General features: G+C 41.0%; 1 protein-coding gene across 1 annotated transcript; it reads left to right on the forward strand.

Moving 5' to 3' along the window:
- The first annotated feature begins 8,371 nt into the window (after positions 1–8,371).
- LOC118763189 (zinc finger protein 239-like) lies at positions 8,372–16,361 on the forward strand. Its single transcript, XM_036502649.1, has 4 exons — positions 8,372–8,508; positions 14,399–14,428; positions 14,830–15,039; positions 15,959–16,361. The coding sequence occupies exons 1-4, from the start codon at positions 8,372–8,374 to the stop codon at positions 16,359–16,361; spliced, it is 780 nt and encodes a 259-aa protein (XP_036358542.1).
- The last annotated feature ends 1,769 nt before the right edge of the window (positions 16,362–18,130 follow it).

The following is an 18,130-nucleotide window of genomic DNA, read 5'->3' on the forward strand; positions in this document are numbered from 1 at the left end:
CGACCCTGGATAAAAAAAAGGTGGAGGGTCCCCCTCCACCGGACAATCCTAATTAAACAGGTAAGTGATGGCTATTCACATTGGTTGTTTAAATGTTCATGGCCTGTTGTCAAGCTGGAAGCAAGGACGCTTTCTGAATGACATCAGGTCGAGAAATTTGGATGTAATTGTTGCAACGGAAACCCGGGTGAAGGGGCCAAGAGATCTGCTCCCCCTCCTGAACGGCTACGAGAAATACGTTTCTCCGAGTCGGGCGGGGGAGGTGGGGGTGGGGTGTTGGTCCTACTAAAAAGAAACCGGGTAGCCGAGAAAAAGTTGGTTTTTTCTGACCCAGAAGGCAGGCTGGTCGTTCTCGACTTGACATTCAGTTGTGGCAAGACAATCAGGCTGGTCGCTATTTATGCACCAAACATTATTGGCCCGCAAACTGAATACTTTCGTGGCCTAGGAAAGTTCCTAGCCACGTCGCATTCACTAGTAGTGTTAGGAGACTCTAATACAATATGTGCAGCACACACAGATTGTGTTGGCTCAAACTCGAACATGAACAGAAAATGTAACACAGGCTTTCGGGATCTGCTAAGTCAATTTCAGCTAGCAGATCCATATAGGTTGGAGCACCCGAACACTCCACAGTGGACGTGGTCAAATAGTGACGGGTCTACCAGAACATATCTAGATAGGATTTTAATTAGAGAAAAAGATAAGTCCATAGTTGAGTGTCCACAGTTTTTTCTAGTCAGCTACAGTGACCACAAGATGGTTACCTGTAAACTGACGGTAGATAAGTTGCATAGACAGGGATCTGGCTACTGGAAACTCAATACGTCCCTTTTGGCGATTGAGGAGTACAGAAAGCGGATCAAGATGTTAATACAGAGGGCATTAACAGGTACCATCATTAATAACAAATGGTGGTACGCCCTAAAAAGAGCCATCAAATATGAGTCTATTAGGTTAGCATAAGTTTAGCTAAGAAGGGACGTAAAATAGGAGATGGTCTAGTTAAGGAACTAGAAGAAGCCTGGAGGACTGGTAATACAGACCAAGCGAGGGTGAAAAGACTGGAGTTAAACCAGCATCTTGAAGCCCACCACATGGGAAGTATTACCAGAGCTAAGTTACGTGCAATGGGAAGTGAAGGAATCAAAGCCGCTGGATGGGCCCGAGTGGTGGAAGCTCGGCAAGGAAATAGTTCCTCTATTCGGTCTTTGACGAATCAAAATGGTGTCTTGATAAACGAACCCGAGAAAATGTGTGAGGTCTTTCGGGAGTAGTACTTCGCAGCTGTTCGGGGTGACGGCGGTCCTGGTGGTGGGAGAGCCCTCGAGGACTTTCTTACCGGGCTGCCGTGCCTCTCGGGGTCGGATGCGGAGTCTTGCGAAGGGCCAATCACACTTGAGGAGGTGATGGAGGCTTTGGCCGATTGTAAAGCGGGTAAGTCACGGGACTTGATGGTCTTCCGTACGAGCTGTATAAATGTATGCCAGACTTGTTCGGGCAACTACTGACTGACGTGTACGCGAACTGGAAACAGAATGGGTTTATCCCCAGATCTGTGCGCCGGGGAGTAGTGACGTTGGTCAGAAAGGACCCGGACAAGGGGGACGTTCTAGAGAATTTCAGGCCCATCACTCTGTTAAACGCAGAAGTGAAGATTTTGGCCAAGGTTCTAGCAAAAAGGTTGGCGCGTGTCGCGAATGGTATAGTCGGGGAGGCACAGACATGTGCCATCCCAGGCAGAACCATTCAGGATACCCTCCATCTTATTCGCTATACCATAGAGAGGTTTGGTAATAAATCTGGCAAAGGTGAGGCATTGGTGCATTTGGACCAGTCTAAAGCTTTTGATAGGGTTGACCATCGATACCTAGCGACTGTACTTGCGCGGTTTGGCCTGGGCCTTGGCTTCCTCAGGTGGTTTATCGCTTTGTACCACAACATTGACTCGATAGTTCGGGTGAACGGTTTCCTTTCGAAGCCGTTCTGCATCAGACGCTCGGTTCGTCAAGGATGTCCGCTTTCACCACTTTTGTATGTGATGGCTCTCGAGCCATTACTGCAAAGGTTGAGTGGCATCCCGAGAGAACCAGGACTAGAGGAGTTTGTTACGGCTTTCGCGGATGATATCACTATCAGTGTAACCACAGTGGTACGCCTACGTGAAGTAGGTAAGACTATGGAGGCTTACGAGGAGGTAGCAGGAGCAAAGATTAACCGGGAAAAGTCGGTCGGCTTGCAGCTCGGCACCTGGGTTGGCAAGTCGATGCCTTCAGACAGTGTTGTTAGGCGCTGGACGGAGGGACCGGTTAAGTTGCTGGGAGTCTGGTTTGGACCAGGCCTCCAGATAGAGAAGAACTGGACGGAGGTATTGAGCAGGGTGGCTGCAGTAGTCAAGACTTGGTCTTGGCGGTGGCTATCCCTGAAAGGGAGGGCGGAAGTGGCCAATGTGTTTATCGCATCGGTCATTACCTACCGCCTGACTGTCGTGCCCTGTCCGGATCGTGGTTGATCAGGTTGGAGAGACAGCTCTTTCGCTTTTTGTGGAAGGGCAGGTCGCCACTTGTGAAACGCTCTGTCTGCTGTCAAAAGCCTTTAAATGGAGGTTTAGGGATGCCTTGGTTAATGATGCGCAGACATGCGTTGAGGTTGAGGCACCTCTGGATTCTCCTGGATAGTGAACGGGTGTGGTCTCCGCTGGCCAGACAAATGTTCCCTGAGTTCAAGAGTTTTTGCGAACAGGAAGCCTGGTGTTCTCGTAGACCGAGGTCGAGTGAGTGGCATAAAGAGTGCCGTAAGGCCCTCTTGCTGTTCCGGCGCTCGGGCAACGCCAGGGGTGGGGGTTCCACACGGATTTTATATAGTGGGTTGGTAGAGTCTGAATGCGACGATGGCCTGGGGTCGACTCTAGGTCTCGGATTTATTCAACTGGACAGCTTGTTTCATCGTACATTCGGGTTGAGAACGTTGGACAACTTCCAAAAGTCCTTAACTGGCAATGCTACAGAGGTGCCTTGCCCGTTTGGGATAAGCTCGCAAGACATGGTAAACGTCAGTCGCCGACCTGTCCAAGATGCGGTGGGGGACAGGGAAACCGTCCCTCACGCTATTGTTCAGTGTCCGGAGATAACTGAAATGTGGGCTTATGCTGAACATCTGTTGTACGGCGAAGGAAGAGTACGGCTGTCGTCTGAGTCAATTATAAAAATTGACCCACCGGGAGTTCTAACGAACGAAGGTAAGAATTGTTTTCTCACGGTTGTAGCAATAGCAAAAGAGGCTGTATGGAATACTAGGATAAAAGGAATTAAGACAGGCAACTTTATCTCTGGTGACAATTTACGATCCTTTTTTTTTTTTCATTTGAAAAGGAAACTGTGGCTGGAGAAGAGGTGTGTCAGAGTGTACGTTCCAAAAGAGATGGAAGTATGTTGCACGAGTGTTGAGGTGCAAGGAACCGTGTGAATAGACGAGGAAAAAAAAAAAAAAAAAAAGGAAAAATAAAAAGGTATCAGCGGTAGATCGGGGCTTGTGGGATCGGAGCGTAACTTGATCATCGCTTCATTGTATTGTTTTTGTACTGTGTATTCCATTCGATTTTTATGTATTGTATTTTATTTTTGATGTCACATTTATGTAAAATCATATCGATTCACTGATCCCATCAGTTGTACTGTCCATATCTATGTTTGGCCCCCGGTGGGCAATAAAGAAATTGGTATTTCGTCTGCCGTTACGTTCTGAGTTCAAATTCCGCCGAGGTCGACTTTGCCTTTCATCCTTTCGGGGTCGATAAATTAAGTACCAGTTACGCACTGGGGTCGGTAAATTAAGTACCAGTTACGCACTGGGGTCGATGTAATCGACTTAATCCGTTTGTCTGTCTTTGTTTGTCCTCTCTATGTTTAGCCCCTTGTGGGCAATAAAGAAATAAGAAGATGATAGAAAACTTTGGGTATCAGAAAGTGTATACCGATTTGAAAGAGTGGAGTTTGAAAGTATACTGGGATCTTCTGGAAATGTATGACGCCAATGAAATTTTTTTTTTTTTTTTTTTCTATTTCGAGATAAGGGATGAAACGTGAGTAGATTATGAGATGAAAACTAACGCTCAGTTCATAGAACAACTTCACACGTCTTCTTCAAGGCCTGAATTGTTGAAGAGCTTGCAATTGCTACAGAAAGTGACTGCTTTTTGGAAATAATAAGGGCGTCATACTCCTTGACATTCAGTACCGTGAACAATGGGGAATTCATTGAAACACTCAAAAACCCCTTTAGAATGAAGAGACCGAACAAGAATCTCAAAACGAGCCAGGAGTGATCAATGATAATGCTCTGACTGCGAATTTGCGGTTATCTCCCTTTAATCCTCTCTGGACTTTTGGTGAGGCGCGAGCAAATTTTGATTCCGAAAATGCAGCCCAGTGAAAACAGTTAGAGAATCACTGTATTAGAGGGACTTGAGTTAGTAATGGGAAAATGGTGGGCAACACATCAAGTTACATCTCCTCTAACGAAAAGTCAATAATCAGTGAGATGGGCCCGTCAGAAGTCTCACATTTTTTGCCCGCATATTGAAGATATATAAATCCAATGTGTTTCGATCCTGTGTTAATTCCTTTGATAACTTAAAGCTTTTAAATATTTACATTTATTTCAGTTATTCTGATGGACGTTGTTGTGCATCCGTCTATCCATCCATCAGTCTATCCGTACACATACATACATACATACATACATACATACATACATACATACATACATACATACGTACATACGTACATACGTGCATACGTGCATACGTACATACGTACATACATACATACATACATACATACATACATACATACATACATACATACATATAAATATAAATATAAAAATGGAACAAAAACGCAATAGAGGGCATTAAAACGTTCGGATAGATAGGCAGACAAGAGAAACAACAATAAGAATAAGAATACGGGTCATTCTTGGTCTTCTTTCATCAGTCAAGTCCCAGATGTCACGACCATTTCGGGAAGTTACACTTGAGATGGTTCAATCTAGTTGCCCCCCAAAAAAGTCTAAGCTAAGAGCATTAGACCCCCTTGTAAGAAAGCTAGCGAATGTGTACGACAACAAGGACAAAAAAAAAAAAGCAAATATGGAGAACGCTGAACAATTTTCGATAAAGAAATCTATACTGTTTGAAGTAAGAAAACAACGCAGAAACCTTGTGACAGTATGGCTTGACTATAAAAAAAGCATTCGACTCTATCCCTCATTCATGGCTGTTGAAGTGCCTACATCTGGCAAAGGTACCTACTACCCTAATTGCTTCTATAGAGAGACTCACAAAGACATGGACAACTATTCTTACCCTTACTACTGAGAACAGAATAATTGTTTCTAATAGTATAGGCTTTACAAAGGCAATATTCCAGGAAGATAGTCTTTCTGTACTTCTTTTCATTTTGGCAGTGAATCTATTATCATTCCTACTGCAGAAAACAAATGGTTACATGTTAGGATTTTCAACTGCCAGAAATATCAATATAATTCATAATTTCTTTGCAGACGACCTGAAGATGTATGTTAAAAGTATTAGCAATGCCAAAAAACAACTGGAATTAATAACAATATTTTCAGCTGATATAGCCATGGAATTTGGCCAAAAGAATGTTCGTATTTGGTTATAGAACGAGGAAATTCAGTACCCCAAACCCCAAACCTGTACATCAACGGTCTCTCTATCTCCCCCATTCCACACAGAGAATGTTACAAGTGCCTAGGTATAAAAGAAACTGTATCATATGAATGTACTCTGAAAAAAAATAGAGTGACCCACAATGCATTTGCAGTACCAGTGCTGATTCCAGCATTTGGAGTACTTGATTGGTCTGTAGAGGAAATCCACTCCATAGATATCAAAACCCGCAAAATCTTGACAACAACTGGAAACTTCCACAGAAACAGTGATGTTGACAGGCTCTACCTAAGAGGAAATGAAGGTGGTAAAGGCCTGAGATCAGTGCAGACGTCCTTCGAATGCCGTATGGTATCATTCAGGCAGCACCTACTAAACAACAAATAAATATACTAATGCAGTCCTGAAAAGTGAAGTAAGCAACATTGTACGAGTTGGCAATGAACTCCTCAAGAAGCGCTCTCTTCCTGATGATCTCCTATACAGTCCCAAAAACAGCTGGGTTCTCTTACCTCAAAGAAGACCTTGATGGAAAGCACTCAGCATACAAAAATAAAGACCATGCATGGGTATGTTGCCCGGAAGCTTCTACAGCCATGAATGAAGGATAGAGTCGAATCCCTTCTTATAGTCAAGCCATACTGTCACAAGGTTTCTGCGTTGTTTTCTTACTTCAGACAGTACAAATTTAGTTATTGAAAGAGTAGAATTGACATGAAGCGCAGCCTCACTTGGACACAAGACCACTACATCACGTCACTCTTTGAAGGCTATGCGTTTGCAATCCAGGAATAGGAGATTTCCACAAAGCACCTGGTGAACAAGAGAGACAATGACGCTCTTGTAATCCCAAAGTGCAATCACATGTGTAGGCGATGTCATGTTTCTGTGGAAGACTTTACGCGTGTGACTAGCAACTGTCCTAAAATGTCGTCACACTAGCAACTATCCTAAAATATCGTCATCCTAGGGATAAAATTTGAAATGAACCTATTAATAGTTCACTTACAGCACATCACTTTTAACCTTCCACAAAAACAGATAACAACCAATTATATATAATTATGAAATCACATTATTCACCCTACTCATATAAAGTCCATCAAGCACAGACCTAAATCCATCACAAAAATACATAGCAAAACAATGGATGAGAGTAGAAAGTATATAACTGTGTATGATGAAACGATTATGAACGTTTTGGACAGTTGTCCTTCGTCAAGTTTAGTAAAGAATAAACAATGAAAAGAATTTGAAAAGTAATGTTGTTTATAACGAAAACCACGTACTTAATGGCAGAACAGAAGTGGATAAAGCGGAAGCGTGATGAATTATGTTTTAGAACCGAATGAGAGGGAAGGAAGATAACCAAGATGAGTGTAGGCGGGTTTAAGAATCGATTTAAAAAGTATTGAGATGCTGTTATGTACGCGTTTATTTAGGAATGCATATGTGTCCATGCGTGCGTTTGTACGTGTATGTTATGAAGAGTAAAGATGGATGCTACATATTACTGAGTGGTTAGTGTGAACAAGATATAATACAGCGTGTGTGATGGTGTGTGTAGAGACGGAGTTGATGCGCACAAGTATATCTTTATCGGTTTTTGTGGATTTGAAGAGGCAATGCTGTGTTATTAAAGGAAAGCAATGAGCTTACGTATTCTAGATGGATGGGCAGTATTAAACTGGAAAATTTATTGTTGTTCACGATGCAGACGAGATAAAAAATACAATGGTACAGACAGTGAGTAGACATGGTCCCGAAACTATAAGTGATAAGCTGTATGTAGAGTGTTCAATAGTATTCTCTGAAGTGATCGACTATTCGCCGACCAGCTTCTTTTATATATTGTGTTGAGTCAAACGTTTTGCGATATTTTGATATATTTGCTTTGTTTGTCAAGTTACAACAAAAGTAGCCATGCATTCAAAGTAAGAGCCATCGTGTTGCACCGTCTGAAGCCACCATTTTGCCAGTTCTTTGATCCCACTCTGATATTCGAGGCGAAGAACTTTTTCACTGAAGCTTCTATCTCCTCTTATTTGATGAAACGTCGTGTGCACAGGAAGTGAGCCATGGATCGGAGCAAGTAATAATTCGAGTGAGATATTTTTCCGCAATCACAACGTGCATAAGCATTGGTTAAGCAAGGGAAACGTTCCAAAACCTTTCGCCAAACATGGACATTTCAAACACAAGGTGATGCTCTGCGTTTGGTGAAATTGTGAGGGGATAATTCACGAGGAGTTTGTTCCGGGTGGTCGAACCATCGATGCCAACCTGTACTCCGAACTGCTGGAGCGATGTATACCATTGTGCGGCAAAAATACCTGGCATTGGTTAACAGAATGTGGGCTCTTCTGCAGCAAGACAACGCAAGACTTCATACCGATCGAACGACCCATAATAAACTCCAGGAACTTGAAGAAATCGAACTGATGCCACAGCCAGCATATAGTCTGGACCCAGCTCCCTCGGATTATTACCTGTTCCGATCCCTGGCTCACTTCCTGCGCTTGTGACACTCCATCAACCAAGAGGAGGTGAAAGCTTGAGGGAAGGAATTCTTTGCCTCGATTAACAAGAACTGGTATTATCGTTAAAAGGGAGACTAACCGACATCCTCACAATACTAAAGCTTCATTAAAGGCCAAATTAGTTCAGGTGATCTCCGAAATGAATAAGAACCATTTCGTGCAAGATTGGCGACGATTTAGGTCCGGCATTGAAGCAGTCTTCGACTTTCAGGGAGAATTCATAGAATACTCTTATAGAAAAGCTTACCGAGAGCGTGTACACAATTTTCTCTTAAAGTAGGTTTGGCCTTTGTTAGTTAAGAATTGCTTTATTAAATTACCAAATGTTTCCTCAAATAAATAAATAAAATAATAAATAAATAAATAAATAATTAAATGGATGGATGGATGGATGGACGGACGGATGGATAGATGTGATGGATGGATGGGTATCAAAAGAGATCAAAAGCCGTTCCCGATGCATAGGCTCGTAACGGCGATCTCCTGGATTCTGTGACGAATATAATGCCCCCTAGATGGGACGCCAGTCCGTCACAGGATTACTCGTATTTACCAGCTGAGTAGACAGGAACAATGTGAAATGAAATGTTTTGCTCAAAGACACAGCACATCGGCCGGTCTGGGAATCGAAACCATAATCTTACGATCATAAGTGCAGCATCCAAACCATTAAGAAATGCACCACCACATTGATACATACTTATGTGTCATGAGTCTGATGGTGGGTCCTGGTTCGGCAGTTCCAGAGTTTTGAGAAGTGTGGGACCACTTTCTAGTCACTATTATTTCCATATAGGCGCAGGAGTGGCTGTCTGGTAAGTAGCTTGCTTACCAACCACATGGCCCCGGGTTCAGTCCCACTGCGTGGCATCTTAGGCAAGTGTCTTCTACTATAGCTTCGGGCCGACCAAAGCCTTATGAGTGAATTTGGTAGACAGAAATTGAAAGAAGCCCGTCGTATGTGTATGTGTGTGTGTGTATGTGTGTGTGTGTGTGTGTGGTGTGTGTGTGTGTGTGTGTGTGTGCGTGCGTGCGTGTGCGTGCGTGCGTGTGCGTGCGTGCGTGCGTGCGTGCGTGCGTGTGCGTGCGTGCGTGTGTCCGTGTTTGTTCCCTAACATCGCTTGACAACCGATGCTAGTGTGTTTACGTCCCCGTAACTTAGCGGTTCGACAAAAAAGACCGATAGAGTAAGTACTAAGCTTACAAAGAATAAGTCCTGGGATCGATTTCTTCGACTAAAGCGGTGCTCCAGCATGGCCGCAGTCAAATGACTGAAACAAGTAAAAGAGTAAAAGAGTGAAAGAGTATATCTACTCGGACTAGGATAGCAGCACCTGCCAGGATCCTAGTCATTGAGTTAATTAGCATATCACGGAATTGCCTCTGGCAAAAAGTCATTTACAGACACCTCAACGGATTCAGGACAGACGAAGCCCTTCAGCATTTTATCAACTCATCTACGACAAGGTAAGTGTATGAAAATCTTGAATCCTGATGATTACTGTGCAGGTGATACTAGTCAGACTAGAGCAATCCAAGTTTGAAAAGCGACAGAATGAGACTAGCTCTGCATAAAGTATACCTACAATGATAATATTCAAATTTCAGTTTCTTTAACAAACCAAGACACCAGCACCATCACATTTTCTTCATAAGTCCAGTAGAGATAGGGAAAGAGGCGATATGTATAAGTAATGGATGCAACTGAAAGTCTTCAACTTTAACTCTTCACTCCGGCAGCCGCAAGGTGATGGCGGCAGTCTAATGACTGGAATGAGACAAAATTAAAAGCTACATACATACATGCATGCATACATACATACATACATACATACATACATACATACATACATACATACATACATATGTACATACATGCATAGGTACGTACGTACGCACGCGCGCATGCGTGCGTGCGTACGTGGAGTACGTGGAGTATATCCAGCAAGCATTTCATAGAAGCTATTGATCTACATTTATTTATTTTAGAGCCAAATTACATGTATATTCTTTAATAGGATTCACTGTTTCACTGTAAAATATTGCGTAAAACATATTCCTCTCAACGTTTCTTGTAATTACTTAAGTAAACTGTTTACTATTACTCTGTATAAAAAGTAATTAACTATATTATTGCTGAGCTGTAGAAAGGGCTACGAAAGTTGTAGAGTTAAGATGATCACTTCACAAGAAAGTCTCGGTCCCGCTGCATGGGACTTTGGCAGGTATCAATTGACCTCTTTTTCTTCTTTTTTTTATTAGTGACATTTCATACACGGAAAGCGTGCAGAGAATCATAGGAACTATTCACAGATGGTAGTATTCGTCCCTCCCTTGGTTTAATATTCCCGCTCGACCCATGGGTTCTTTTAGCAGAACCAATTCTGTTACAAATATTAAGTTAAGAACTAAGACTTGAGGATAACTTTTTCCCTCCGTTCTACGGTTTCACAGAGAGGGTAATTTCAACAGCATTATAGCCTCACCCCACCGCCCGAAGCAAAACAATGCATTCGAGCCTATAGTATTTATTTATCGACATCAAACCATAGCATACTTAGATTGTCGTTGGGTCTCTAGATCCATGGGGTCGCCAAACATCTTCCCATTTTGCTCATTCCTTAAGACAGCAGTGCCCTGAAGCCGTGGAGACGTGTGTTTGTGTGTACCAGTGTAAATGGGTAATCACTATTTGGTGGAGATCGATAGTTATACATAGCTATTTGATGGAGATCGATAAAACATGTATGGAACAGGAATAATTACGGAATTTGACTATGACGTTGTTGCCCCAACATGGCCACAGTTCAATAAGTGAAACGAGTAAAAGAACAAAAAAATATGTAAATTATCGAATCGCTTTAATTGTATTTTAACAAGGAAGGTAACTCAGTTAGCACGTTAGACATCAAGGGAGATAACTATAAAACCAAGGGGAACAACTACAGATTAACTATAATACTACTTGTTATTTATTAGTAATATGGTCAACAGATAAGAGATAATTCTAAATATATTTCTCCATTGATTTCGAAATTCTTTTGAGTTATCCTCTAACGCAGTGGTTTTCAACCAGGGTTCCGCAAGAAGTTACAAAACTGCTAAAGTCGGCAGTAGTTTTTAATTCTCCTGTGCAGATATGTGTGCATAAGACTATTAAATTATTGTACAGGGGTTCCTCGAGCCAGTGGAATGTTTCCTTGGGGTTCCGCTCCAGCAAAAAGGTTGAAAAGCACTGGTCTGTGTATATAACTTAGTTCAGTTTCTTGTCTTAGATATCATAAGGTCTCTGATTGTATGTATGGGAAATATGTAGCATAGTATATTTTCTACTTACCAGGAGAAAGTTTTTTGCTCATTGGCTCCTCTCGACGAGACACATAGATATTGTTGTTAGCAAAAAGGAACTCTTTTTCTGTGTTAAGAAAAGGGGTGGGTGGAGAAAATGTTATGGTGTTACAGCGATGTCATTGAAAGAAAATGTGTATATTTATATGTAGGTACCAAATATATATGTACGTGCTCTCGATAAATTACCATTGTTTACCATGGATAGTAGAAAAATAGATAATGTGTTGTGATCGTATATATGTTTTAGATTTGAATGCAACACAAATAGTCAAGAAAAGGAGGCAAGGTATTCCCTCATTTTTAGTTGTTGATTAAAACTCATTTCCCCTTATTCTGTAAAACCAATTAAGCAACCAATTAAGGATGTAACGTAGTTTGTGATGAAATGAAATATTTAATCATGGAGGAGATGGAACATAGACCCTGAAATATGTAGGACACCTTATGTTATCCACAATCATTAACGTTCTCCTCAACACGAGATAATTACTACACATGATATATTTAGTTTAATTGGACTTCGTTATAAACATATTCAGTAAGCGGTGTCAGTGACAATTTTCTCCAGCTTTAATGATACCGGTGACATAGGTGGAAAGTTCCTCATATAATTTAATACATTCAGAAACACCAACATTCGCACTAATTCTTACCCTAAGTTGCATCCAATACATGATAAATCAAAAATCATCCACCACCGAGTAAAATAACCGTTGTGTTTCAATTAACGAAGAAGCCAACTCTGTTCAAAACAGCAAAACACCCATTTAACCCTCCTCAATTTGTAATAGTGTTTAAAATGTCCTCAGTTAATACACTTGCATGAAATCTTTTAAATACGCTTTGTAAACATTAAATTAAGTCAAGACGATATTATAATTTCTTTACTGCCCACAAGGGGGTAGACATTAAGGGGACAAACAAGGACAGACAAAAGGATTAAATCGATTTATTGTATATATAATATATAATTATGACATAAAATATTGTTGAAATAGCTTACAAGTGTGTAAAATGGGGATAAAGAAAATAGTGGAATGAACTTATGAATGGAAATAAAACGAAGAATTCAGTCAGTCAGTAGAGGAATTTGTCGGATAATTGAGGAAATATATAATGTGATGTCATCAGGGCACTGATTCACTTATTTGCGTCTGAAAACAGTAAGTTAACGAAGATTCACTTCAACATTGGTCTGCTAATAATAAAATTTGGCGAACCCTTTGAGGATGGAGTGATTATGTAGAAGTGAAAATACATTTAAAAAATACGCTACTTCGTTCTGAGTACAGGATAATATCCTTACAAACTGGAATATCGATCAGTTATTTTTGAAAACCTAGTTATCATATTACATGTGGTTTAAAGTAACTCCTATTCATTTTGCCCAGATTACATACGATTGAATTTTACTTGATTATATACTGTAATTTAGAACATAAGTCTAATGTCACGTCCTTTTTGAGTGTCTGAGTAAGTATGAATGAGAGCAAGCATCCTATTGGGATTTGAACTCACAGGGTAAAGGCATGGAAAGTTACCTCAGTGATAACTAGCTTCTGGTAACCAAACGTTCGCAACGACATCGCTTTCTGATCCTTCGATACTCTTCCTATCGTGAAGCAGATTTCGAAAAGCTATATCTGTTTTTTCATCGCCTTTTTAATTGTTTCAATTTTTGGCACTTAGCCAGAAATTTTGGTGGGAAAGATATAGTCAATAACATCAATAACTATGCACGACTGGTACTCTGATTTATCGACCTCAAAAGTTATGAAAAACTAAGTTGATTCTCGTGGGAAGCGAACTCAAAGCGTACATAAATATATCTATTTCTTTACTACCCACAAAGGGGCTAAACACAGAGGGGGCAAATAAGGACAGACAAACGGATTAAGTCGATTACATCGACCCCAGTGCGTAACTTGTACTTAATTTATCGACCCCGAAAGGATGAAAGCAAAGTCGACCTCGGCGGAATTTGAACTCAGAACGTAACGGCAGACGAAATACGGCTACGCATTTCGCCCGGCGTGCTAACGTTTCAGCCAACTCGCCGTCTTAAACGTACATAAATGGAAGCACTCCGTCGGTTACGACGATGGGGGTTCCGGTTGATCCGAATCAACGGAACAGCCTGCTCGTGAAATTAACGTGTAAGTGGCTGAGCACTCCACAGACACGTGCACTCTTAACGTAGTTCTCGGGGATATTCAGCGTGACACAGAGAGTGACAAGGCCGGCCCTTTGAAATACAGGTACAACAGAAACAGGAAGTAAGAGTGAGAGAAAGTTGTGGTGAAAGAGTACAGCAGGGATCACCACCATCCCCTGCCGGAGCCTCGTGGAGCTTTAGGTGTTTTCGCTCAATAAACACTCACAACGCCCGGTCCGGGAATCGAAACCGCGATCCTATGACCGCGAGTCCGCTGCCCTAACCACTGGGCCATTGCGCCGTCTTAAACGTACATAAATATAGACAACTACAAAACATACCGTTCAGCATTTTTTCTAACACGCTAACGGTTCTGCCAGCTCGATATATTGCCAGTCTTTTTTGTTTAAATACAAACTTGTTTATACTGAAACTGGCCTGTGGTCATTTTGATTTAAATATTACCCAGATGTCATAAACACATTTTATGGGAATAGTGGGCTTAACCGTACAAAATACAAATTTATGAAAACAAATGATTTATTTTAGCTTTTGTTCACTGTTCATTTCTAGAGAAATGTAGCAAAATTTCCACAATTGCATCTCTACTTTGTAACTATCCTCTGTATGTTACACTATTGTTTCTCTGTTATATTTCAGAATACCAAGTGACATCGATGGCAAAGAATTGTATACATGAGATACGTCATCAATATTTATCAACTTTTATGACAAAAAGAGGAGCTTATAAATTTTCTTGTTGACTTCATCAGAATAAACAATGAATTTTTTCTTTTAACCAGAGATCAGTAGCAAGTTTTCTTCACTATCTGGAATGTTTACCAGTTAATTTTGCATTCTATGTAGTTAATCTTTGAGAAATTTGCAAAGAATGTTTCCTAACATTTTCAGATATCAACAAAGATCATAGTTGTTGGAAATATAGCAGAAAAAACTTTTGTTAAGAAGTGAAACATTTCTGTATTGTGGTGAAGAAATAAAAAGTTATGGAAAATGAAATATGGGAGAACAAGGCTAAATTTAAAGCAGAGTCTGAAAGGAATGATTTTTCTGTTGTTGCATTGAAAGAGAAAGAAAAAAACACTGTACTATTGTGATATCTGTGGCAGATCATTCTCTCAAAAAGGTACTCTCACTACCCACAAACGTATTCATACTGGAGAGAAACCATATTACTGTGATATCTGTGGCGCATCATTCTCTCTAAACCATCATTTAACAACTCATAAACGTATTCATACAGGAGAGAAACAATTTCACTGCGATATCTGTGGTAAATCATTTTCACATGGAAATACCTTAACTATACATAAACACATTCATACAGGAGAGAAGCCATATTGCTATGATATCTGTGATAAATCATTTTCTCGAAGTTGTGAATTAACGACACATAAACACATTCATACAGGAGAGAAACCATATCATTGTGACATTTGTGGTAAATCATTCTCTGGAAGTAGTAACTTTTCCAGACACAAACGTATCCATACAGGGGAGAAACCATATTTTATAATAATAATAATAATAATAATTGTGTACAGTGCTCAGGTGCACTACAACTCATCTAAAGTGTATATATAATCAGGTGTAGTTTCGGCGGATTTCGGAAAGCATGAGGGCCTTAAAGGATGCAGTGTCATGGCAGTCAACAACTGACGCAGGCAGTTTATTCCATGCTTCAGCAACTCTGAGCGTGAAAAAATGTTTCCGAAAGTCATGGGAGCTGTGTTGTTTTCTGACTTTGTAGGCATGTCCACGTGTGTTAGACACATGGAGATCAAAAAGGTGTTCAGTGTTGTTGTTGGTGAGGTGGTTGATAACTTTGTGGGTGTTTACCAAGTCCGTCGCCAGACGCCGGAGCTTCAGTGAATCCATGCCCAGGGAAACAAGGCGCTCAGAATATGGTAGGTGTCTGATGGAGGGTATGCGTTTGGTTGCACGTCTCTAGACAGATTCCAGGAGGTCAATGTTCTGAGCAAGATAGGGGCTCCAAACTGATGATGCGAATTCCAAGTGTGGTCGTACCATAGCTGTATACAGTTTTAAATAGATGGCTGGAGAGCGGCTAACAAAGGTCTTGCTGAGTGATGCCAAGACACCCTCGGCCTTCTTGACAATTTTAGAGATATGCTTTGTCCAACGCAAATCACTGCTGACAGTGATGCCTAGGTATCATTGTGATATCTGTAGTAAAACATTCTCTGGAAGCAGTGACTTAAGTAAGCACAGGCGTATTCACACAGGAGAGAAGCCATATCACTGTGATATTTGTGATAAGTCATTCTCTGTAAGTAATGACTTAATTATACACAAACGTATTCATACAGGTGAAAGACCATATCACTGTGATACTTGTGATAAGTCATTCTATGGAAGTAGTACCTTAACTAAACATAAACGCATTCATACAGGAGAGAAGCCGTATCACTGTGATATTTGTGGTAAATCATTCTCTCAAGCAAGTGAGTTAACGAAACACAAACGCATTCATACAGGAGAGAAACCAAATCATTGTGTTACCTGTGGTAAATCATTTTCACATGGAAATACCTTGACTATACATAAACGTATTCATACAGGAGAGACACCATATCACTAGTAAGGTGTTCTCTCAAAAAAGTAACTTAACTACACATGTAGGTAGTCATACAAACCAGTAACTGTATCATCTCATCATCACCAAGCTTCTTATTTCTTAAATTTCTTTATTGCCACACGGGGCTAAACATAGAAGGGACAGACAAAGGATTAAGTCAATTACATCGACCCCAGTGCGTAACTGGTACTTTAGAGCTGGCAGAAACGTTAGCACGCCGGGCGAAAATGCGTAGCCGTATTTCGTCTGCCGCTACGTTCTGAGTTCAAATTCCGCCGAGGTCGACTTTGCCTTTCATCCTTTCGGGGTCGATAAATTAAGTACCAGTTACGCACTGGGGTCGATATAATCGACTTATTCCGTTTGTCTGTCCTTGTTTGTCCTCTCTGTGTTTAGCCCCTTGTGGGTAGTAAAGAAATAGGTACTTTATTTATCAACCCCGAAAGGATGGAAGGCAAAGTCGACCGCGACAGAATTTGAACTCAGAACGCAATGGCAGACGAAATACCTATTTCATTTGACTGTAGCCATGCTGGAGCACTACCTTTAGTCGAACAAATCGACCCCAGAACTTATTCTTTGTAAGCCTGGATCTTTTTGCTGAACTGCTAAGTTACGGGGACATAAACACGCGGTTGTCAAGTGATGGTGGGGAGACAAACATAGACACACAAACACACACACACACACACACACACACACTTACACACACACACACACACTACACACACACACACATACACACCACACATACACACACACACACACACACACCACACACACACACACACACACACCACACATACACACAAACACACACACATATGATAGGCTTCTTTCAGTTTCCGTCTACCAAATCCACTCTCAAGAATTCAGTCAGCCTGATGCTATAGTAGAAGACACTTGCCCAAGGTGCCACGCAGTGGGACTGAACCCGGAACCATGTGGCTGGTAAGCAAGCTACTTACCACACAGCCACTCTTGCAAGTTCATTGATCAGTTATCTTCAGTTCTGCTCATGCAACCACATGCAAGAAGAAAATCAATTCTATAACTGTTTTCCCAGCACGCTATAATAAGCAAGTTTGCTAGTATAATAACTACAAGTGGGCAGAATATTTAAAACAAAAGAACATACATGAATGTGTATTACGATCGTTAGTATAAGCTTGTTGATTTGTTATGCACTTATGTTTTATTTATTACTAGCAGTATCGCCCGGCGTTGCTCGGGTTTGTAAGGGAAATAACTATATAAGCATTTTTAGAGAGTTACTTCCTTTATAGATGCCAATTCGGGCTTTCTTAGCCATTTCTGTTTTGGTGTCTTCAAGCCATGAAGTCGTTGTTCTAAAAGAACGCTGGTCTCCTTGACAACGCATTACGACGTTGATTTCCTTACACTCCCTTCCCCACAGCTTCACGAGGGAGGGAAGAAGGGGGAGAAGCAAACACAGGTGCAGGTGTTTGAGCGTAGACGCCAACTCCGCCGCCATCGACACACGAAAAATTATGCATTAAAATGGAATAAAAAAATGATGTTAAATTATTTTTTAAATCGTAGACTCATCGTAGACGCGCGCTAATAGCCAGACGGGCTCGATATGAATCACGACTATAAGATACCCGAATTTGGTTAAACTGCACCGCAAAATGTGGGAGGAGTTAGGAATCAAAATCGTAGGAGACAGACACTCACACAACTACAGTTTTATATATATAGATTTTGCGCATTACTTAATCATCGTTATATGTTTTATCTTATATTTAATC

The sequence above is a fragment of the Octopus sinensis genome, linkage group LG4 (assembly GCF_006345805.1).
Source record: "Octopus sinensis linkage group LG4, ASM634580v1, whole genome shotgun sequence".
Lineage (NCBI taxonomy): Eukaryota > Metazoa > Mollusca > Cephalopoda > Octopoda > Octopodidae > Octopus > Octopus sinensis.

Excerpts from the sequence above, each read along its gene's own strand:
- LOC118763189 (XM_036502649.1), top strand. The coding sequence starts at position 8,372 with ATGAATAAGAACCATTTCGTGCAAGATTGGCGACGATTTAGGTCCGGC. Across the intron at positions 8,509-14,398 it reads GTACACAATTTTCTCTTAAA|AATACCAAGTGACATCGATG; the intron begins GTAGGTTTGGCC and ends GTTATATTTCAG. Across the intron at positions 15,040-15,958 it reads TGCGATATCTGTGGTAAATC|ATTCTCTGGAAGCAGTGACT; the intron begins ATTTTCACATGG and ends CTGTAGTAAAAC.